Source organism: Typha angustifolia, chromosome 11 (assembly GCF_048772165.1).
Source record: "Typha angustifolia cultivar Huaian chromosome 11, ASM4877216v1, whole genome shotgun sequence".
NCBI lineage: Eukaryota > Viridiplantae > Streptophyta > Magnoliopsida > Poales > Typhaceae > Typha > Typha angustifolia.
In genome coordinates, this window is record NC_133249.1 from 13,051,124 (window position 1) to 13,074,481 (window position 23,358).

At 37.4% G+C, this 23,358-nt stretch overlaps 3 protein-coding genes across 7 annotated transcripts; all 3 read left to right on the top strand.

Moving 5' to 3' along the window:
- Positions 1-374: 374 nt before the first annotated feature.
- On the top strand, positions 375-14,555 carry LOC140769638 (mitochondrial ATP-independent inner membrane protease subunit 2-like). Its single transcript, XM_073110426.1, has 5 exons — positions 375-557; positions 1,366-1,538; positions 13,259-13,442; positions 13,805-13,911; positions 14,008-14,555. The coding sequence occupies exons 1-5, from the start codon at positions 486-488 to the stop codon at positions 14,087-14,089; spliced, it is 618 nt and encodes a 205-aa protein (XP_072966527.1). The 5' UTR covers positions 375-485; the 3' UTR covers positions 14,090-14,555.
- Positions 14,556-14,808: 253 nt separating this feature from the next.
- On the top strand, positions 14,809-18,202 carry LOC140769637 (SAP-like protein BP-73). The gene is made up of 2 exons (XM_073110425.1): positions 14,809-15,016; positions 16,978-18,202. Exons 1-2 carry the CDS (start codon positions 14,974-14,976, stop codon positions 18,000-18,002), a joined length of 1,068 nt encoding a protein of 355 aa, XP_072966526.1. The 5' UTR covers positions 14,809-14,973; the 3' UTR covers positions 18,003-18,202.
- Positions 18,203-19,114: 912 nt separating this feature from the next.
- LOC140770554 (protein LIGHT-DEPENDENT SHORT HYPOCOTYLS 3-like) lies at positions 19,115-20,854 on the top strand. Of its 5 annotated transcripts, none has more exons than XM_073111790.1 (3): positions 19,115-19,447; positions 19,532-19,577; positions 19,754-20,854. In XM_073111790.1, the coding sequence occupies exons 1-3, from the start codon at positions 19,406-19,408 to the stop codon at positions 20,338-20,340; spliced, it is 675 nt and encodes a 224-aa protein (XP_072967891.1). In that variant the 5' UTR covers positions 19,115-19,405; the 3' UTR covers positions 20,341-20,854. The 5 variants fall into 5 exon arrangements, with proteins under 5 accessions (XP_072967891.1, XP_072967892.1, XP_072967894.1 ...); XM_073111791.1 differs by having other exon boundaries at positions 19,532-19,565; XM_073111793.1 differs by having other exon boundaries at positions 19,119-19,447; positions 19,525-19,577.
- Positions 20,855-23,358: the final 2,504 nt, after the last annotated feature.

Consider the following 23,358-nt stretch of genomic DNA (forward strand, 5'->3'; position numbering starts at 1 on the left):
ACTTGTTATATTTTAAAAATGTCACGAGTAAATTAGTATAGATTATATTATTATTATTATTATTATTAGTATTATTATATACATTGAAAATATTTATTTACATGTGCAATTAACACTTAATTATATAATTACTTCTAATAAGATTTCACTAGTATATGACTATTACATATAGACGAGTGTTTTATAATTGAATACCGCAACGGTTATGACGTTGGGTAAAACTGCACCGGATACGAAGAGTCACCGACTACTGGATCTAGAAGAAGTCGGCGATGAGTAATGATTCGCAGAAGATTTCGGCTGAACACCTTGTTTGGATCCGACACGTCTGTAGATCTGGGCCTCTGGCTCTACCAACGCACCTCTCTACGACAATGGTCGATTTTAATATCGAAGTATTTGTAACCCAAATAGGAGGAATGGTAGGGTTGGGGATTTGAGCCTTTGTTGAGGAATAGAGCTGGAGTCGGGAAGAGGAATCGCAAATGGTTTCGCTCTCGACGTGGGTTCGCTACGCCGCTAACAAATTCGAGTACTCCCTCTCCCTTAGCTGGAAGGTAAAACCCTTCTCTCATGTTAATTTGATCAATGATATAGGTCTTGGTAGCCTTCTCTTGATCTTGTCCTTTTCCTTTGATTTATGGATAGATATCAAGTTTCGATTGCTAGTTTTGTTTAAATTAGCTACCTTTGTGCACGCTTACGACCTCTTGATGGATTTCTTGTGAAAGTGTTTAGGCTATTTCTTTTCCGGAATCTCGCTACTCGCTTTGGAGAGTAGGAAGTGAATATTTTGCCTATCAGTTGCATGACTGTCTTGGGTTTCTTTTCTTTTTTTTTTATCTCGTTTCTATATTTTATAGAAGAGATTTTGGTTTTCCCTTAGGATTACTAGTTCTCAATCCTGTATGCCATTACGTTATAATAATTAATTTAGTTTAACATTATGATTCTCCTTTTTCATTCCTTTATCATGTCATAGTGTCATTTATTGACTCTGATGTCCTCTTTGTTTGCGAAGATTACTGATCTGCGGTATATGATTTCTTTACTTGGATGGGATTTTCTCTCATTGTTTTAGATTTTCTTTGCGGTGCACTTACTCAATGATTCATGGACTAAGCTCCACTTTTAAGTAATTGTGACTATCTTGAATATTTTACTTTTGTCATCTTGTTGAGTAGTATTTGTATTGGTAAGTACCTCATGCTTTTGACTTTCTGCAAATCAGGAGGCTATTTCTGATAGTTTTATCCTTTGCATTAACTTGTGTATTCGATGATTTGTGATATTGTATGTTGAAGTAAATCTTCTACATGATGAAGAATCTATGTTGATTTATTTGTTTTTTTTCCCGAAATGCAGAAGTATAATGTTGGTCAAATCAATGCAAGAGAGTTGAGTGATGCAATTTGGAAAAACTTTTTTCAAGGCAAGCTAACATTCTTGCATTGGACCAAAGGAGAAGAAATGTCTCCGACGGTAGCTGGAAATTGCGGAACTCTTCTTGTCAGAAAACTACCTTCTCCAACTCCCACGTATTTCCTCCTGAGTCCTGACCTTTTATTTCTCTTCCTTTGACATATTTTTGAGGCTCATTGTGATTAGCTCTCTCTTTTCACTTTGTTATTTCGCCAGGGAGCTACTTTGATAAGGGATTGTTTATTCTGCATTGCATGCTTTAGAAAATTAAATCCCTTATAGTAGTTCCTCTTGATATATCAAATACTTCTCAATCTTTATAAGGTAAGGAGCAATAAAAGTATTGTTAATTGATGGTGACTTATCCAGCGTTGTGCTTCTTACGGTATTAGAAGTTTTTGTTAGTTACAGGATCTGACACTTCCACCTGTTATTTTCATGCATGAAATGTAAGATAACTGTATTGCGAATTTTCAGTATCTCTTTGTGTACTCCAATAACTACAGTGTTTATGCTACATTAATTCATTCAAGTAAACATTCTTTCCTACTGCTTCTGCATAATAAAATTCACTTTATTCTATGTTTTGGTCATGCTTCTTTTATACTAGATGTTTACGATTTTTAATTTTAATTTTACTTGTTTCTTGACATTTGTCTTTTTCAGATGGTATATGCTGAGATACAAAGGTGACCTTAAATGGTAGAGGTGTTAAGGATAATCTAACATGGAAGAATTCAAAAGACCTAATGTGTGGAGGGCTCCATATCTATTAGGTGCATGTGGCCTGATGCATAATATCTTAATATGGTGAATCATATGCTGGAAGTTCATTATGTTTATCCCCTTGGAAGTCCTATTCGAATGAACTACTAGATGCACAGTCTCTAGCACTGAATGGCAGAATAGTTATTTAATGATGATGGCTTCAAAAACTATCTATTTGAACCATCAAGAAGTTTTATCATCAACAAGGCAATGTTTGGACTACGCAGGGTTGAATTTTTGCTAATGCTCTTATGATTAACTTTTGGTGCAATGTTGTTGAGTTACGTTGCTTAGGATATTATTATTATAATTTATGCTATAGGTTTCCATATTTAGTCTTTTGAGAATTTGTTGTTGATTAGGCTACTATGCAAGATCACAGCATATCAAATGGTGTGTGAATTGGATGTCTTTGAGGATTTCGTTAATCTTAGTTGGAGAGGCATTGGTTAAGGAATCAAATGCTGAGATTATAAGTTTAGATAGGATGTCAATTAAGTTATGTTGTGCCACAATCTTCTCTATTAAATAGTATTGGGGGTATGAAAACTAAATAGAAGGATTAGTTACATTTTGGATCCTTTAATTATAGTTCATTTTCATATTCAGCCTCGCATCTTCTTTTCTCTACAACATGGCATCGTCAAGTATTTAAAATGATTAAAATGCTTGACAATGCTAAAAACTTTATGAAAATACTGACCCCTAAGGCAACCATATTGTATATATTGAACACCTTCCTCCCAACACAAAAACACCAAACACCCACTCCCATCACAAATGCCTTAACAATCACAGGAGATTAAGGTGATGGATGGGGCGGTAATGTGATTTATGTTTCGGGCTAGGTTTTGGGAGAAAGAGAAGGGGTTGAAGAAGAGGAAATGATTAGGGTTTGTACTCCATGGCACAGGAGAGGAGGACCTTAGAGGTTACTGACTTAGTGATGGTGGGTTTTGCTTTTATTCTTAGATTTTTTTGATGAAAGGGGGGAAAAGAACAATGGGTTGAAGAAGAGGGTATTTTGGTCTATAAAGGGGTTATGTGCTAGTTGCTTGAAAAATGTCAATTAAAAACCCTAATGACAAATTAATGGAAGGGCTCATTTGACAATTTCAAATAGTTGATGGTGTCAAGTTATTAAGAGAAAAGATAAGAGGGATGAAATAAAAATGACCCAAGTTGAGGGGGTTAAACTTCAATGAACTTTAAAGAATTGATTATAGCAACTGGCAAAATTAAAGTTGGTACCCACTTCTCTATATAAGAGTATTAGTATGGACAGTAAAAGAATGAATATTGAATAGATACTTGGTATTTGAGTGCATATTAGATACCAAATAAACCAACTAAATATGAATAGGATATATTAGGGGTGGCAATGGGGTTGGATTAGATAGGTTCAAGTTAGGTTGAGTTTGGGTTAGGGTTGGGTCATGGTAATGTAAACACGAACACAATCTGTTTATTAAATAGTTTACACAGGTCATAAATGAGTTATCGGGTGATACAAATTATTCGAATTTATATAAGTTATTTAGGTTATAAATGAATTTTTTTGTCTTGCAAACGGGTTTTGTGTGTGTTATAAACAATTTTTTTCGTGTTATAAATGAGTTATTCGAGTCACAATTGAGTTATCATGTCATATAAAAGGTTGACAAGTCAGGTCATAAATAGATTAAATGGATTGAGGTAATAAATATGAACACCATTAGTTAATAGTCGGATTAGGTGGGTTAACTCATTTACGACCTGAAGACCTGAACTTGATTATGTTAAACCCAAACTTGTTTAAAGCCTTTTGGTTCATGTCGAGTCAGAAATTTCTACCTCAACAATATTTGAAATTAGTATGTATCCATAGTAGAATTATGTTCCTCTACACAAATGTGATATTACTAAAATATATTGCATAGAGATAGATATTTAAGAGAGTAAAGTAGAGAAGTATGTAAAATTTTGAATATTTGTATATTCTTATTTCTTTCACAATACTCTAAATATGCATTATATGAGTCTAGATTTGGATGAAGTACATCAATCTATGTCCTTATCTGGATAAGACTTTTGTAAATGGATACAAATTCATGTTCAAGTTTCAGAACTTGTTTGATTTGAAAATTGAAATGAGATTATATTGATTGTGGTTTGTTTCATTTCAACTATGGATATATAGTTCATAATATTATTTTGTCAAATGGACTTATATTTACCTGTTGAACAGCCAGTACTATGTTGACGAATTCTGTTTCGTCAAGTGTCTCTGTGCCTCATGAGAAATGAGATCCTCTTTTTTTATACCAATGTATTCAATTAGAATTGAATGGTTTCCTTGTCGCAACATGTATTTACCTTTAAATTTCACATTTGACACAAAGATATAAAGTTCTATTAATCTTTTTAGTTTCTGGCAACATTTTTTAGTACATCTTGAACAAATAGAAGATTCTTTTTTCTCAAGAACATAATAATTTTTTTATACAAATTATGGAGTAAACAGTGATGATACATTTCCACATATGTCATGCAAACTTGTCTGGACACAAGTTCTTCATGTAGGATGACACAGGTGTAGATTCTGATTTGACCTGTCATAAATTCACAACTACCCAACAGCTAAGATCTAGCAAATTACAGTTTAATAGAGGCATCTACAAAATAAAATCTATGGATTCCTTTATGCTCTGGTTATCGAGGCAATGTTTTAGTATTTACTAGCACTTGATGATGATAAAAGATGTTATTACTTGTGATAGAAGTTAAGAGACCCTTCAATGGACATTGCTAACCTTCGGATATGCTAAGATAGTTTTCTTTTGATGATAGGATACAAGAGTCGGTTTTAATTCACAGTTCTGGATAATCTATAAATATCTGCAGAAGTAAGTCCATATGTAAGCATATGGTTTATGCCGCAGACAAATTATACGTCATCACTTGCATAAGCTTTTATATGCATGTTGCTTGGTTCTTCCATGCACTAAGAAATCTGTAAGTTGGACTATTGAGAACACTGGTTAGATGTCAGCATGTCACCAATTCCAGATGAGTAGAAAAGGTCATTTAGGGATGGAACAGCTGATGAGGAACCTGCAATTCAGATGATCTCACATTCTCATTTGCTGTATATAGGCTTTTAGGTGATTATATGACTAGTAAATTGCTAGTCATGATGCACAATGCAAGGAAAAGGCCTACTTCTGAAGTAATTGATCACTATGAACTATTTTAATACTTGAACTTAAATAACATCTTAATGCCTAATCTCAGGCAAAATTTTTTAGTGGGTTGTGGTACTGGAACACTATCTCCAGTTGAACTCTTGATAGTGACAAAAGGAGAGTGCTTTTTTTAAGCTTTTGTGGACATCTAAGGCTTTGCGTAAATTGATTGGTTTATCGATTTAATGAATGTTAAAGTTGGAGCCTAATACTAAAAAGTTATTATAGGGCTTGCTGGTTAAGATTATGTAGACAAACATGGAAACAAGGACAACATAAGTATGAAAAATACATTGCTATACTTCAACTCTATGAATCACTGCTAGATTTTAATGGCAAATGCTGAATGCTTGCAGAACAGTTTAAGGTAAGGCATGTCCAGGTTTTGGCCTTTTAGAGTTGCAGCCTTATCTTCTTGATGGGTGCATGCCATCCAAATGAGTTTTACAACTGAAAAGAAAGTAACTCTTAAAATGACAAGATGTCATTTCACATGGTACTCCGTTAAGGAAAAAAAGGGTGTTAGAATTATTTCATGCACCAAGAAGACAATTGATAGATGTTTCTATGCAAGCTGACTAAGGAACTATCTTATGCTAGCTTCACTAAATTTATGACTTCTGAACTTCCAGAAGAGGAAGCCAAATACAAACTACATTACATAAAAGAACTGTGAATGCATTTGATAATTAATAAGGCCTAAACAATCGTTCTTCTCTGTCTGGCAGGAAGTAAGTTTACTTTTATGCTTTCTTTTGTATTGTTCTGCTAGGGTCTGTTTGACAGCCAGAAGTTGATGTCTAGTGGATTTTCCCTAGCACCATCATGCATGTCCCAAAAATTGAGGCCAATGGAACTACAGACTTGTGGGATTATGATGGTCATTCTCCATTGTGATTTAGTAATCCTAGAAAACAGAATTTCACATATGCTGGATTTTCTAATCAGTGAGACATTTCTGTGCCTTGCTGATACTATGTCAATATGTAGCTATGGTACATTTACATATATTCTTTTTTTGAATAGTGAAAAGAAGGACGATAAGAACTTCAAAATGGTTTTAGATTTTAAGAAATGGTCCTCTGACTGGAAATACATAGGGTACTGAAAGTAAGCATGGAATGAGCACTAGGAGCTCCTGTAATGTGCATAGGGTCATGAATCATGACTGTGTAGTGCTTATTAAGGCTGATTGGGCTTGAGAAACACAATGCAGAGTAAAACTTAATGCTCACCCATTAATCAAGCATCATTGGCTTTTTAGAGGACTTCGGTGTTTATGTTCTTCCTTAGGTTTTAACTATGTTTATTTGCTGAATAATCCAGTTGAACTATACAGTATGTAGGTTTATCTGCATGTTATGTTTGATTCTAACTATTCGGTGGAATCACGCCGTGAGCATGTATTCAGTTATTCACTATTCAAACATTCGAAGACTGAGGCCCCCAAGAAGATCACGTCAAATTGTAGTCCTAAATCCTGGTCATTCCATTTGACATCTAAATGAAGGATTGATTTATATTCCCAATACTTAAGTCCAAATAATTAATCATATTCTCTTATAATTTAACTCAAGATTTGAAAATTTGGATTGGCTTTCCAAAAAAATGATATGTATCGACTGTATCGGCCACTCAAATCGGATTGGGCTATTTTTAATCAACGATGGCCGTGCCATAGGCACGGACTCAAATCGGATTGGGCTATTTTTAATCAATGATGGCCGTGCCACAGGCACGGACCGTGCCGACCGGTCGGCATGGCACGGCACGACACATGCCGTAAGAGAATGAGAGAAAAAGATACTCACATTTGCTATTGTAGTCGCCGTCGCCATTGCCGTCACCATCGCTCGTCGATCGCCGCCCGCCGTCGCTGATCGGATTCGGATCTGAACTCGCAGCATAAGTTTTTAACCCTCTCTCTCTCTCTCTCTCTCCTCTCTAGGGGTTAGGGCATGAAACGGGCGGTGATCGGCGACGGTGGGCGGCAGGCGGCGAGTGGCGATCAGCGACGAGGTTGATGGTGAGCGGTGATATATTAGGAGGGTGCCGTGCGGCACCTTTGTGCCACGTGTTGGTACGCCGTCGGCACGGCAAGCGCCGACTGGCACGGCCATCCTTATTTTTAATTATATAAAAGTCTAAATATTATTTAAAAATGCATAAATTTTTTTAAAATTTCAAAAAAGAAATGAGAAAATAATAATTACTCACATATTAAGCCTAGAAACTAAAAAAAGTATTAACTTAAAATTATTGCAACGAAGGAGAGAGAATGGAAGAAATGAAAAGAAAAAAAAGAAAAAAACTCTACCATAGTGAAGGAGAGAAGAAAAAAAACTACAGCGAAAAAAACATAGAAGAGAGAGAAAAATTAAAAAAATTATATAGCCAAGGTCGTTGCAGTTGGATCTACATCAGTCGAGTTTGCTCAAGCTGAATTTCTGCATTGGAGAAACAATAGCTATGGTAGAGAGAAAAAGAGAGGAAAATAGTGATTTCTGCATTGGAGAAACAATAGCTATAGTAGGGAGAAAAGGAGAGGAAAATAGTGAAAGAGGGCTCAGATCGGCCTAGATCGGTCGATCCTTCATACCATGATTTAACCTACCTAATGGCCTCATAGTTTTATAGGCTTCTAGGATACATAAGCTGATATATGGAGAAAACTCAATAAGTTTATGATGCGAAAATCACTAGCAGATTGTGCTAGTGCGTGTATCAATTCAAGAGACGCCGATATCTAATAGTCTTTTCAAGGATTTGGGTCAAATTGGATTATTTATAGTGTTTAGGGCTGTATTTGCATATTTGCAGTGTTTACAGATGTATTTGCTTGTTTGCAGTGTTTAAGGTTGTCTTTGCTTATTTGCAATTGTAAGGTCTATATATAGACTGGTTAGGTTTAGAATAAATTGAAAATTTCGCTTCATGTAATGATGGCATCCCTTGTGAGGTATAGTGTGAAACCACTAGTTTAAAGGTGGAGGGATAAAACCTTATCCCTAATAGCTATCTATTTCTCTCTTCATTTTCCTCCCTAGAACTGTAATGATCTCTGTTTCACACTATTTTTGATATTAGAGCTAGGGTTTCAGAGTCCAAACATTCCCAACCTTGCTATCGCTCTAACTATCGGCACCTCGTCTTCTCATCTTATCTTCTTGCCAACATCAATGCTTCGTCTTCTCCTCTCTTCCTCACTGTCTCCGTCACCTCCCCACCCCATAGCTGTCATGACCTCTCGTCTCAATCTCGGCACTAGGTGCGTGGTTTATGCAGCCTACGCTGGTGATATCGTCGCCATTGCATGCCCTCTACCTAACCTCTTTTGATCGCCAAACCCACCTGCCTTGTCGCTATAAATGCCACACTATCTCCTTCCTTGACATCTTCGTCTATCCCGATAGAACAACCATCCCCCGCTAACGTCATGCCCCCTTTCCCTCTCTCTTATCCAAGCCCCATCTCTTTCACGCTCCTTCCAAACTCCCTTGATGCCGCTACTGTTGTCGTTGCCGTCAATGCCTCTGAATGTGGGTTATTAGATTATCCTCGCAAGACTTTGTTTGTTTAATAACTATGTCCACATCTTCAGTTGTTCAAACATATATGAGGATAAACAAAATTAAGATTCTCCTCACACAAGCTAAGAATGGTAATGCTGAGAAGAAACTTATCGCCGCCAAGCCAGTAAATGGAGTCAACCTAATCAGTGCCAAAAATGTTGATCGTGAAATAGCTAAAAGGACTCCCGTTCTCATTCTTTCTTGCCGAGAAGTCCCTAACAAACTCAACGAGTCTATCCCTCCTAAGATCACTCCTATGATTAGAGAGTTCTTTGACATCTTCACTAAAAATATCTCGGACAAATACCTCAAATATGTGACATCCAACATGCAATTGACTTAGGGCGCTACTTTTCCCAACTTGTCTTATTACATGCTAAACCCTATGAAGCGTGCAAACCTTAAATGAAAAGTTAACAAATTGTTGAGAAAAAATATTTTGAAGGAAAGCCTAAGTCTTTGTGCGGTCCTTGTATTTTTAATGCCAAAGAAAGATGAATCACGGCATATGTGCGTGAACAGTCGCAACAGAATAACTATAAAGTATTATTTTCTTATTTCTTGATTGGATGACATATTGGATATGATGTCAAGAGTCATTATATTTTCAAAGATAGATTTAAAGAGTGACTACCATTAGATTTGCGTCCACCTTGGTAATGAATGGAAGCCTGCCTTTAAAGGATGAGTTGTACGAATGAATGTTCATACCTTTTGAGTTAATTAATACTCCGAGTACTTTTATGAGTGATGACTCAAATACTACGATCCTTTATGAGAGCTTTTAGTCGTTTACTTTGATGACATTCTCATCTAAAATTGATCTTGGGAACAACATTTAAACCATCTATATTAAGTCTGTATTGTTTTGAGAAAGGAGTAATTATATGTAAATCCTAAGAAATAAATTTTTTTTCGCAAACAAAGTCATTTTTTCCATTAATCCTGAAAAAATTAGGGCTGTCAAAGAACGACTTGAGCCCTATAATATAAAAGATGTTAGAAGATCTCATAGGCTCGTTACTTTTTATCGTTAGTTCATTAAGGGTTTCAGCACTATTATGGCCCTGATAAGTCAAAGGCCGTTATCAAAGCATTTAGAGAAACTAAATAGAGAATGATAGAAGCTCTTGTTATATGCCTTTTCCACTTCTCTAAGATCTTTGAAGTTTCATGTAATGCTTTAGGTATAGGTGGTCTTAACTTAGTATCATCATTTAGTTGCTTTAGTGAGAAATTGAATAATACCAGACAATAGTATACTACCTATGATAATGAATTACATGCAGTGGTCCAATCACTTCGCGTTTAGAGGCATTATTTGCTCGTGCAACAATTCGTTATTTTTTTTACCATAAGGCCCTTCAATACATAAACTCCTAAAATAAGCTCAATACATGACAAGGTAGATGGGTTGAGTTTCTTCAGGACTACACGTACACCCTCCGATGTAGAGTAGGAGTTAAGAACAAAACTGTCGATGCACTCAATCATCGCATGCACTTCTCTCAAAGATGAGTGTAAATATTATTGGTTTTGTGATGATTAAGACCAAGTACGAGTCATATCTGAATTTTTATAAAATTTATATCTTGTTAAGCAATTGAGTGACTCGTGAAATAGATGGCTTCCTCATACAAGATGGCTATTTATTTAGATATTGCAAGTTATGCATTCCCAGTACCTCTCTTAGCCTCTTTGTGCTTCAGGAATAAATTTTTTTCTTATTCTAGAATACAACTCATTATTCTATATTAACAGCTAAATATCGTAACTCTAGAATACAAATATACTCATCAAAATTACATCTAATATCACACACTAACCTAATTACTAACTTACTCTCGATATCTATTCTATCAATCTATTTTATATCAAATCAAATGGTATTTATGGTAATTTTATAAAAAAAAATTAATTTTTTCTTCATTTTATATTATATCAAAGATAATTATTACATTCTTATTTTAGAATACAAGCGAACATAGTTATTCTTATAATAAGGACCTTAATTTGAAAATAATAAATATGAATATCTATTCTAGGATTAATTTTATTCTTAAAGCAAATGAGGTCTAAAGGAAATTTTAACTTATGAGTTGCGCAAGGGAGGCCTAATTGGACATTTTGGGCATGACAAAACTATTGAGGCTATAAAGCTTCAATTATATTAGCCAAGTCTTAAGAGAGATGTTAAACTTGTTAATCGGTGTCATACATGCTTACTAGCTAAGCAACGAAAATAGAATACGGGTTTGTATATGCTTTGGCCATCCCTGACTATTCTTAGTAGGATGTCAGCATGGATTTTTTGCTTGGTCTTTTGAAGATTCTTTGAAAGCATGATTCCATCTTTGTCATGGACGGATTTTCTAAGATGAACCATTTTATACCATGTTTTTGAATTTTCGGTGCCTTACAAATTATAAAAATCTACTTTGACGAAGTCATTAAACTACATGGTCCATTGAAAGCCATTGTGTTTGATAGGGATGTAAAATTTACTAGTTATTTTTTGAAACTCATTTATGAGAGACTTCCATTACTCTCACCAACAATGTTCGTGCTGACAACATATTGGCACGTGGCACGAGGGTTGCCGCATGACACTCCTTGCAATTTCACTGCTCGCTATTGACCTCATAATCAACCTTGTCGTAGAGCTTGCCCTCGCTACTCGCTGTCAACATTGATATTACCACTTGCTACCCTTTGAGCTTGAGACGCCGCTCGCACCCGTTTGGTGCCCTAGCTCGAGGAGAAAGAAATGGTTAGCAAATTGGGTCGGGTTGAATAAAAATTTAAGTTGCAGATTCGGACAACAAGGTCAGTGGCGAGCAGTGATAATAAGGTCGATGGTGAGTGGTGAAAGGTGAAGGTGGCTAGTCTCTCTCATCTTTTTCTCTCCCTTTCTTGTGGCACGTGTCGTGCTAACTGGTGGTCGCCACGAGCAGTACCATTGTGGCACATCCATCCTTGACTCTCACTTTGTATTCACCAAATACAAGAGAGGAAATTGATAAAAATTTTAAATGATGAGATCATATCTATTAAAGACGGTGGAATCCGATGATATCTAGTGCATTGAAAGGGAAGGCTTGATTATGATCATACTTGGCTTGACGAAAGTGATTTAGAGCGATTGGACCCTAACATTCTAAAGTAGTATGAGAGCTATAGAGGTGAACACTCAGCAGAATCAAGTTTTCTCTCACCTGGGGAGAATGACACAGGCATCACCAACAAATCATGTTGGCGTGTGTATTAACGTAGAAGGCGTCGATAGCTAATATTCTATTTAGGGATTTGAGTCTGAGTTGTTTCATATTATGTATTTGCTTATTTCAAGTGTTTAAGGATGCATTTGCTTATTTGCAGTGTTTAGAGATGTATTTGCTTTATTTGCAGTGTTTTTGGTTGTCTTTATTTATTTGCAGTTGTAAGGTATATATAAACTAACCTATATTTAGTTAGGGTTAATGAATGAGTTGAACATTTTGCTTTATGTGACGATGGTCTCCCTTATGAGATTTGGTGTGAAAATATTGGTTTGAGGGTGGAGATGTAAAACCCTATCCTCAGTTCCTCTATCTTTCTCTCCATTGTCTTCTTCCCTAGAACCCCAACTATCTCTGTTTTACACCAGTTTAGCTTCATAACTTGATTGTAATAGATTATGAAAAAATTGCCCAATCATTGAGATGATAATTTGGGAAGTTTGTATTCGAAAGCCAGAAAGATTTAAAGATATCTAGTTGTCAGTATTATTTATCTTAATTTTAATCTTGTCATGTTATTCTGCCTTGTACCCTAGGTACGCATAAGTATTGTTGGCCATGAACATCTGCTGAAAGCAATGGATCATAAGATATCTATCTTGCGAATTTTTCTCAACATCCTTGAGGTGTTACTTTCAACTTAGCAATGCTATTTCATAATTTCCCAACATATTACTCTCCATGATTGACTGGGATATCTTTTACGTCATAGCTCAGCTTTTATACAGTTTGAGACAGGGCATATATCAATGCCAATTTAGCCAATTTAAATATCTCCATGCATAAAACTAATCTATTAGTGTTTCCCTGTCTATAATGTAGTGAGATTTTAGACTATGAATTCAGCAAGAAATTCTGGTACATGACATGGTTTTACTGTTTCCTTTTTCTTGTAATTCATACTTAAACCGCTTTGTTTTTCTTTCTGTTGTGTTTAATATCATGCTCTTATACATAGAGCCATCCATTTATGTATTTACTTTTTGTCAAATAGGCAAGTCTTTGTTGGAGATGTTGTCTTGCTAAAAGACCCTGAGAGATCTGATGATTTTATTGTTAGAAGATTGGCTGCCATAGAAGGCTATGAGATGGTCTCTACTGATGAAAAGGATGAGCCATTTGTCTTAGAGAAGGATCAGTGTTGGGTGCTATCAGACAATGGATCTTTGAAGACAAAGGTATATCTTTCAGTTAGTAGGAAATTAACGGTATAAGAAATTCAGCATCAAGTCACAGGTCTATCAACAAAATTAACCCAACCCTTCACTCCCTACTATTTGTGGCAGGCTGTATATACTTTTCCTTCATTAATTTTATTTCAGTGTCCAATTAAATACTATTATAGTATTAGGTCTTTTCTTAGCATCCATTTTGTTCTTGTGCTCCCCTAGATGAACCTTGCAGATTGTCATCATATCTCGCTCAGTATGTTAAGCTTTCCTAGCAATGTTTTGTTATCAGTTCCGCTTCTCATGGCCAATTTCTACTATCTCTCAATCTAAATGCTCCAGTCTTTACCTTCATGTTATTTTGGTGGCAGGAAGCCAGGGACAGCCGCTTATTTGGACCTGTTCCGATGACCGACATTCTTGGCAGGGTAATTTATGCTCTCCAATCAGCTGTTGATCATGGCCCAGTTGAGAACAGGTGCGAATCTATTGTATCCTGTTCCAGCTCAATTGTCATCATCCTCTTATATACCTCGTTGCGCGAGCTGACTGTTCATTTCTCTTGTGCCACCAGTCATCTGGCTATGAATCAGGACTCATCAGTGTTGGCGGTTGAATTAGACGTTGAGGAGATGGCCAAGAATTCGAAAATGTAGTAAACCAGTCCATGGCTTTGGTTTGGATCTGTGCCTTGCAGTCATCCTGATGATTTCTTGTTCACCAGTGAGACTCCTCCAGTTTTCTTTTGCTGGCTGGCTGGCTGGCTGAGAAGAAAAAGAATTTGTCTCGCAACATTTACTCATGGTTGAACGGGATGCAACATTTCTGAATATTTGTCTGAATTCGAAATCGTACATCTGGTACCTGAAAGTGTACCTTTTATCTGCAAGCAACTGTTAGAGCATGAGGCGTCATGCAGCCTAACAGGAACAACTTAATGGTGGTCAGGCGTTAGCAGTCCTTGTGCTTTGGTACAAGGTGGATGTGTTAGATTGATTGCTTTCGATTTTGTCAAAGTCCGACTGTGTTTTGAGGCTGCCATTTCTTATGTTTGGTATGTCAAAGTGTATTCGAATTATAAGCGAATTATTTGAATGATAAATAAATTATTTAGGTCATAAATAGGTTAAAAATTTTAAACGGGTTGAACAGTTTTAAGATATTAAAAACTTATCGGGTCGGATCCATCACCCGTACCTAAGCCAACGATTCGTTAAAAGGAGAGCTGCAAACCACGACCGTCTGATGCTGTGATGGGATGGAACCGACTCAACTGCGACTGAGACGCTCCCGCGACCGTCCGATTACATCTTTTATTTAGAAAGAGAGGAGAAAAATTATTAAGGAAAAAAAATAAAAGAAAGAGGAGGAAAAAAGAATAACTAAAACCCTTATCATCGCTTCTCGGACTCACGAGCCGAGGAAGAACGAGAGAGAGCCAAATCGCGGGCATAAAAGAAGGCGGAAGGATGCCCGACCGCCTTTGAGTCCGACCACGCACGCTTTCCCTCTGCTCGAATTCACTCTTCCGACAGCGGCGATGTCTGGAGCAATCCATCTCGTCCCCAGCAGCAGCGTGCACGGTAACCCCGCTTCTCTCCTCCTCCTCCTCCTTACGAGCTTGCTCTCCTGTGTTTGTTTTGTTGTTCTTGTGCTCTGTTCCTAGTTTCTTGCTTCTCTAGTGCGATTTGGGAAGATTGGGGATGTGGGTTTGTGGTGGTACTTCCTATTTCGATGTGTTGTTGAAGAACCTCCGAGTGGACTGGTGTCGGATTCTTTACTAAGTTAGAATCCTAAGGTGCCTTCTTTTAGAGTTCACCCTTTGACGTTTTGATCTATTTCTCTTACCTTTTAGGCAAAACCCCTAGGTTCCTTCCTTTATTGTTTCAGCTCCTTTTATTTTCATCTTATCTTGGGTATTTTTCATGCTTAGTTAGCAAGTTTTCTTGAGAGATTTGATAGAACAGGGCAGCAGGAATCCTCATACTTAGGTGAAGAAGAACTGGATGAGATGAACTTTTGGTTAGTTTATACTTACTAGATGAATCTAATTGTTTTAGAGGTTGTGTTATACCATTTTTATGAAATAATTGATTGATACACATCTGACATACCGTGGTTAAACCACGGTGATAAGAAAATTATGTCTGTCTCTTGTGGATGTAAATTACTTAGCTTTTCACAAAGCGGGATCGCATTGATATCTGTCCTTATTCCTTTCTTTGTTGTATATTCTATGTGTACTTCTCTCAATTTCATTAATCATGAACTGATGCACAGTTGTCGAGTAAAGTTCATTCCATGAATGACTTCATCACATTTTGTCATTGGATAGTTTTAGGAGGTAAGGCATATATACTTAAAGAATCTAGAGCTTCTGGAGGATGAAACACTAACAATTATCTTGGCCTTCTGTTAATGTGATTTGTCTTATTTGTGTTGTTGGATGATTGATCAAATCTGTTCTATATTACATTTCTCATTTATCACTCCACTCATTTTTCTTGTTCAAAGAATCTTGTCCGCAAAATGACTTCTAAGTTTTAATCAGATCTATAATTTATGAGGCTTAGTAAAAGCTAGATTAGAATAGAGGTGCATGGATCTACAGTTTATAATCAGCATTGCCACCAGAGATGTCTGATAATGGCATAGGTACATTTAAGTAAGATGAACCCTACAGCTTCAGATCAGGATATATGATGGAACATTCTAGTTCTGTGCTTCTCTGCCCCAAGGAATCTTTACATCATCTTAGGGAGATTCCTAATGTTTTTAAGGTCATTTGTAGTTGAAGTTTCTGTGGACCATAGTTAGGTACTTATGCAGATATGTGTTTTGATTTTTGAGGCATTGATTAGGGCAGGGCTTGATTTATGTTTCCTTTATCAAGTAGATGAGATATTCAACTTGGTTGAATTTGAATTCTGCTTGGTTGAATTAGAATTCCTATTATCCGTCCTTTCTTTCTATTCAGTTGAAAGTTAATAAACAAGTTATCTGCTACTATTGATTTGCTTCTTTATTTGAGAGAAAAGGTGCTCTTAGAATTTTCTATCGAGAAAATTGTTTAGAATTTTGAGGTGCACTCGACAGCCACAGAAGTGTTTAGCTGTTTTTTTAATCGGCCACATTGAATCTGAGTTGTGGTACCAATTGTTCGACAAAGAAGTTGGAAAGATTATGCTTAATAGGAAGTACAAACCAATCAGAATGAGGAACTGATATATTTGTGGAGTCCAAGTCAACTCTTAAAACATTGTATATAACTGCATATGGGCTGTGGCATTGTCATATATCAGCCATTCAAATCTTTTCTTTTATTCCATTTTAGACAGCCTCATATGCGATTCCCCAAAAAAAATCTTATTTTGATACGTACGTAGCTTTTCCGGTTACTCATACTGTCTTTTATGTATGATTAGCAATCTACTGCTGTGGCATATGTACAATGTAGGTAGGAGTTGTAATAGATGTTATGTTAGATCTAGCATTGTTCTTGCAGATAATTCATTCACTGATGAAAAATGGCTTATGCAATCAGGGTTATCTGGAAGAGCAACTGTACCAGCTTGTAATGGACACTGCCACTTATTGCGAGTTGGTATTTTCCTGAAAAAATTCCCTACTTACAGCCCAAGGGGGGTCTCATTTGCATGTAGTGCTAGTTCTAACAACCATAGGAGAAATCCAGATTTTTCAAGACAACATAGGGGGTCTTCCAGGGGAAGAAGCAAGCAGCACCAAGAGCGAGATTACTCTGAAAATATTGACGAATCAGATATGATTCCCTCCAAGAACGGGCCTCTGCTTTCCTTGACAAGCAACCCCCGGTATCAAGCTACAGCAGCTCCTGGTCGAAGAGAGAAAGAAATTGTGGAGCTGTTTAGAAAGGTTCAAGCACAGCTACGAGAGCGGGCAGCAGTCAAGGAAGATAAGAAGATTGAAGCTGCACAACAAGGACAGGGTGAAAGAGGTACTGTTGATTCTCTTCTCCACTTGTTAAGGAAACATTCAGTAGATCAAAGAAAGAAGAGCAATGGGGAAGCAGATTATAATTCTGATCAACCAGAGAGAAGCAGGGGTCTTGAGGATGACCAAACTTCTAACATTTTTGGCGCTAATAGTAACAGACCAGAGGAACTTAATGAACCGGACCCTGTCCCCTTTAGTAGGCCAGCATCAAACTTCAGACGCAGATCTCCTGTTCCTAGAGTGAAGTTCCAACCTGTATTTGCAGCTGATGATGGTATCAGCTCCACATCGTCTTCTAAGAATAAGGGAAAGAAGAAGATAGCCAGTCATGAGCCTGTGCCTGTTCCAGTTCCAGTTCCCGAGTCTGTACCTCTGGATGCCCCTGATGATATTCTTTTAGAGGATCAATCTGTTACTTCTAATGCTGAGGAATCTCACGAGGATATTGTCGAACCATCTGCTTCTGGAGATCTTAACTTAGGCTCTTTGAAACTCGCAGAATTAAGGGAACTTGCGAAGTCTCGTGGAATTAAAGGTTATTCGAAGCTGAAGAAAGGGGAACTGGTGGAACTATTGAGTGGAGATTCAGCTTAACACTTCATAGTGCATTTCTTTTGGCGTCAGCGTAGCTCATTTTCCATGTTTCTCTTTTTTTTTTTTTGTATTACTTTTGATTTTTGTTCATCTGCTTTCTACCTTTCTGATTGGCCGGGCTTCAAGATAATATGTATACGAAGAATCAAGCTAAAACTTTGTTTTGTTCTCTAATGAAGTTTTGATCTGTTTCCTTGTTTATGTGCTTTAATTATGTTGACTGATATTTCTTGCCCTGGTGGCTTTGCGGAGGTTGATATGACAAACCTTTTCAGCATTCTTCATTATATTATTCGAACAAAATCTATAGCTTTTATGCAATTTGGTAAATATATATGATTTCATAAGAACGTGATACAGCTCAATCCTGGATTATAATCCAGTTCTCTGGAGAACCCGAGTATCTCACGTTTGTGTGGCAGTATAACATGTTCGTTCTAAAGCCTTTTCTGAGCATATGAGCAGACGACCAGAGCTTATGGACTGGTTAATGGGAAGTGGTACGACCTTGACGTCAATGATTCGTTAATTGTAAACGTGAGTTTCCATGGAGGGCAATCATTGGTTTCAATTAAGGAACAAAGCCAGTTCGAACAAAACCGGTAGGTTAAATACCCGTAGATACTTACTTTAATACGGGATACTTAAATCTAGATAAATTTGTATATCACCCATTTTTATATTAGACCCTCCGGTTCATTTTCGGTGGCACATAAACCCCTGTTAATAATTATCTGTTTCATCTTTTGTATTAAAAAAGATAGATATTCATTTAATATTTTTGGTTAATACTGTTAGATAATTAAAGGATCAAAGTATCCCAATAAATAAATAAATAAAATATCTATAATGAGCCATTAGTTTAGAGGTTTTATTGATCCTCTTATTATCTTATTAAAAAAAAATACTTCTCGAGTGCTGCAGATACTTTTTTTGTGTGTGTGTGTGGAATTCTTATTTATCGCCTAATTCAATGTTCTTATCGCCAAATACACACGGAGTCCGAGGCGGAAATGTTGAAATATAAGAAGAAGATTAATGGGAAGGCATGGGATGATACATACAGTTAGGCAGTAGGCATTTTCGTCATTTGAAATGGGCGACTGCATTCATTGCATCGATCCAATGGTTCCACCCATATTTTACCCCCCCTCTCCCTTCCCACTCTTTTTCCCGTCGTCGTCATCTTTCAATTCAACCACTGTCATCCTCTCCTTCTTAGACACATCAGCTCTGCAATCTTTCTCTCTCTTTCTAAGAAAATAAAGTTCCAAATCCTTTTAATCTTATCTCTCTCCCTCCCTCCGTTTGAGAGCCAGAACCCACAATCCATTATCTTCTGAAAACCCCGTGAGAAGTGAGTACAAAAGCAAGCATGGAAGCCACAAAACCTACCATCTCCCATGTTCTTCTCTACTAGCTACAGTGCAGCTCAAGGCAAAAAAGTAAGAGATCCCACATTCCTAGATCTCCTCTTACCTCTCTCTCTCTCACTCTCCAACTCTTTCTCACTTGTTCCAAGCTCTTAGGTACTCACTGATCTCCACAATCTACTACAACCAGGTGCTACTTCTGGTTTGCTCTCTCTCTCTCTCTCTCTCTCTCTCTAGATCAAGTCGTCAGCACAAGATCCGAAGATTATTTATATCTACTCATGATCATTCTCATCATTACCACCGTCAGTAGATGTCTGCATTTTAGCTACTCAGACTGACACAAGAAAATAAACTAAAATTTTTCTCATCTCATAGATTCCACCTCAATGGACATGTTTCCGAACCCACCGGATAACTCTTCCCCAGAAGGCTTTATCCCTAGCCCTACCGCCGCCAGCGCCGCTGGTGGCGCGTCGTCGTCGTCGCAGTCGCCGAGCCGATACGAGTCGCAGAAGCGGCGAGACTGGAACACCTTCGGGCAGTATCTCCGGAACCACCGCCCGCCGCTGTCGCTGTCGCAGTGCAGCGCCGCCCACGTGCTTGAATTCCTCCGGTACCTGGACCAATTCGGGAAGACGAAGGTGCACAACCAGATGTGCCCTTACTTCGGTCACCCCAACCCGCCCGGACCCTGCCCCTGCCCACTCCGGCAGGCCTGGGGCTCACTCGACGCCCTAATCGGCCGCCTCCGGGCCGCCTATGACGAGAACGGCGGGAAGCCGGAGACAAATCCCTTTGGCGCCCGCGCCGTTCGGTTGTACCTCCGCGAGGTCCGGGAGATGCAAGCCAGGGCGCGCGGGATCAGCTACGAGAAGAAGAAGCGGAAGAAGCCGCCGCCGCAGCTTCCCGGGGGCGGCGGCCACGGCGACGGCAGTCCGCCGCATGCTACAGGTGCAACCTGAACAAATTTAAAAATTCCTTGATGAGCTAGGTCACAGACTCACAGCCTTCTTCATCTTTGATCCTCATCTCTATTGTTATTATTGGTACGTCTGCTAGATCTCTTAGCTCTCGCTAGCTAGGACACTTAAATTTATATGCTCCTTCTCTATCCCTTTGATAGGATTGAGGACTTTCTTATCGGTAGTTGTGTTTGATTGTAGCAGTGGAAAAAAGAGAGAACTACTGTATCACATGCTGCAGTGGTAGTAGTAGTAGCAGCAGCTGCAGCACTGCTGCTGCTAATAGTGGTATAGTCTGTCTATTAGTAGTGCTCTAGTACTTGTGTAGCACCAATGCCGCTGGTAGTATTAGTGGCAATGCAAATGAAGCACAGTGACTGAACTGTTCATTATTGTTTACAAGAATTTAGCTGAGTTCTCAAAACTATGGAAGGTATTGGTCTTTGACATGATATGTCAATGTTTCTCCATTTTGCTTGTTTCTTTTTATGGTAATAAAGTAGCGTCTGAAAGAGAGAGAAGAGAGAGAGAGAGAGAGAGAGAGAGAGAGAGAGAGAGAGAGAGAGAGTTAGCTGCATGAGTGAAATCATGAGGTTGTTAAGTTTTGCCTTGTACACACACTCTTGGAATATACAAGGGGGCCAATGCATGATTGAAATGGGCTTAGCCACTTTCCAGCTATCTTTCTGGTGCATGTCAATTCTCATTGAGTGCTTCTCTACTTACTTGCAATTGTGATTCACATGGAAATTAAATTAATAAGTAGAGATGGTGTTTGATTTTGCTTTGCTTTACTTTCTTGAAGAGCAGGTCCAGATGCTTTAACTAACTAGCTACTCTTAGAGTTGCGTAAGCTAGCTTCCATGCAACTATGTGCTTGTACTGGTTAGATCATCATGCAACATACAGACGACACCCTAACCATTTCCTAGAAGGCCACCGTCGGAAGCTACAGTTTAGTAACAATTATGTATGAAATAATATATGATTACAACTTTAAAAGTTGCGCAATTTAATTTTATGAAGGATTAAATGGTTAATTAAACGAATCCTAGAATGGTCAATATCTAAATAATCGATCTCCTTTGATTGGGAATCATTCTTTTTTGTTTGCCACTGAAGGTTTTAGAATACTGTCTATGACCAGCTTCTCATCATGATCAATTTTACATGACAAGATTAACCAAAAATGTACTCAGCAGAGAAGCATTCTGTGATAATTCTCTCTTATATTCTGTCCATATTATGCAGATCTAACATCGAGGAATTGTCATTCAATGTTCTTCTTTTTCCTTCTCTGAAATATTGTTAACGATAAGGGGAGTCTCTGATGAGGCAATACCATCAAATAATGATCTTAAAATGCACATTTTGCTGTACACTTCCTCGTCATTGTACATTGTAGTTATTCTTTCTATAATTAGATTGATTGTCGGTTTGAAGCTTTATTCTTATAGATTTTATTCGGGCGAGACTCGGTATGATTTATATTAATGAAATATATAGAATTCTAGTCTATTTGCATGTATAACGTGATGAGAATTGGTCGCAATGATCTTATGCCTTGAAGAAGGGATTAAGTTTTAACCGATTTAAAATATCAGATTCAACTGTCTTGATTGGGAGATAGAACATTTTATGCTGGGATCATGAGCTAAAAGCCAATTTCTAACTGCTGATTATTATTCTGTAGGTATATATATATATTATCCCGAGATAATTTATATTTCTTATAAGCAACCATTTGTTTGATATTTGTTGATTGAATTTTCTCATTCCTTTCATAGTGTGCACTAGATAAAGTTTTGTTTACTTAACAAAATTGACACTATCGTCACAATACCTTTGATGCTTGTTCTGCTGTATTTCGTGCTCTTGGTGCATGTATTGATAAGTGATGTAAATGGAAATGACAAGATCAATCAATATTAGTTACTAAACTGAGGAAATACATGACTTGGCTAGAGTAAGAATGCAACTTCACGATAGAATGAACAAATTTGTATTGGTGCAGAAACTAAAAGTCTAAGAAAGTCTGAGAGAGGGTAAATACATAGTTATATTGCGGGAAACAATATCAGGGAGCTCAAATAATTAATAAGTTGAGGAAGAATTTCTAAGATGGCAAGTATTGGGCACTTTTGTTGTGATTATAGTTTCCTTTGTAATTCGAAAACAGTTGCCTTCTTTGTCAGTTTAATTTTTCTTAAATGGAATGAATCAAACTTTTGAGCATGGCTTCATGAAATCTTTGTCAGTTGTGAGGAAGAATTATGGTGTATTATTAAGATATAAGTCTCAAAGCATGCTTGCATTGCAGGCATGCGTGAATACACACTCTTCTCACATACACACAGAGATAAATTAATTTTGGAGATTTTGATTCATATATCTTTCATCAGACACCCGTTCCAAGAGTGTCGACGCTGAAACTTCCCATATAAGTGTGTAACTCCTATATACGGTTATGCTTTATAGAGAGGCGAATATAAAAGCTTACAAATGATTGTGCTAAATAGTAAAATTTAAAGTGTAGTGCAATTTGCAATGCAGTGATTTCTTTGTATTGTAGTGTTGATTTCATACCATGAATCATGATGCAAGTAATGTATGTATCCATCATTGGTTTATGATTGGTTTTCAGGTGTATATATGTTCTTTAGGCTTTCACATTGGTCATTTTTAACTATATTTCTTCTTACATCTATCCAATCCATCATCCGTTGATCTTTAGAACTGGAGTATAGTTTGATCTTTGTGCATACTTATAGCTGGTTGTGCTCTACCAGTAGTGGGGGCTTGTCTTCTGAGTCAAGACTGCCCTCTGCAATTTTCCAGAATGCTCCTCTAGATTCATGTTCTTGATCAAATTATTGTAACGTTGTTTCATGTTCATTGATTCACCTATTTCTGAACAAATATCTGAACGTAGTTCGAGTGTCCGCTGGTTTATGTCGTTAGCATGCAGATGTCTTGGATCGAGGAAATGACAAGAGTAGTAGTCCAATAAATTGGGCA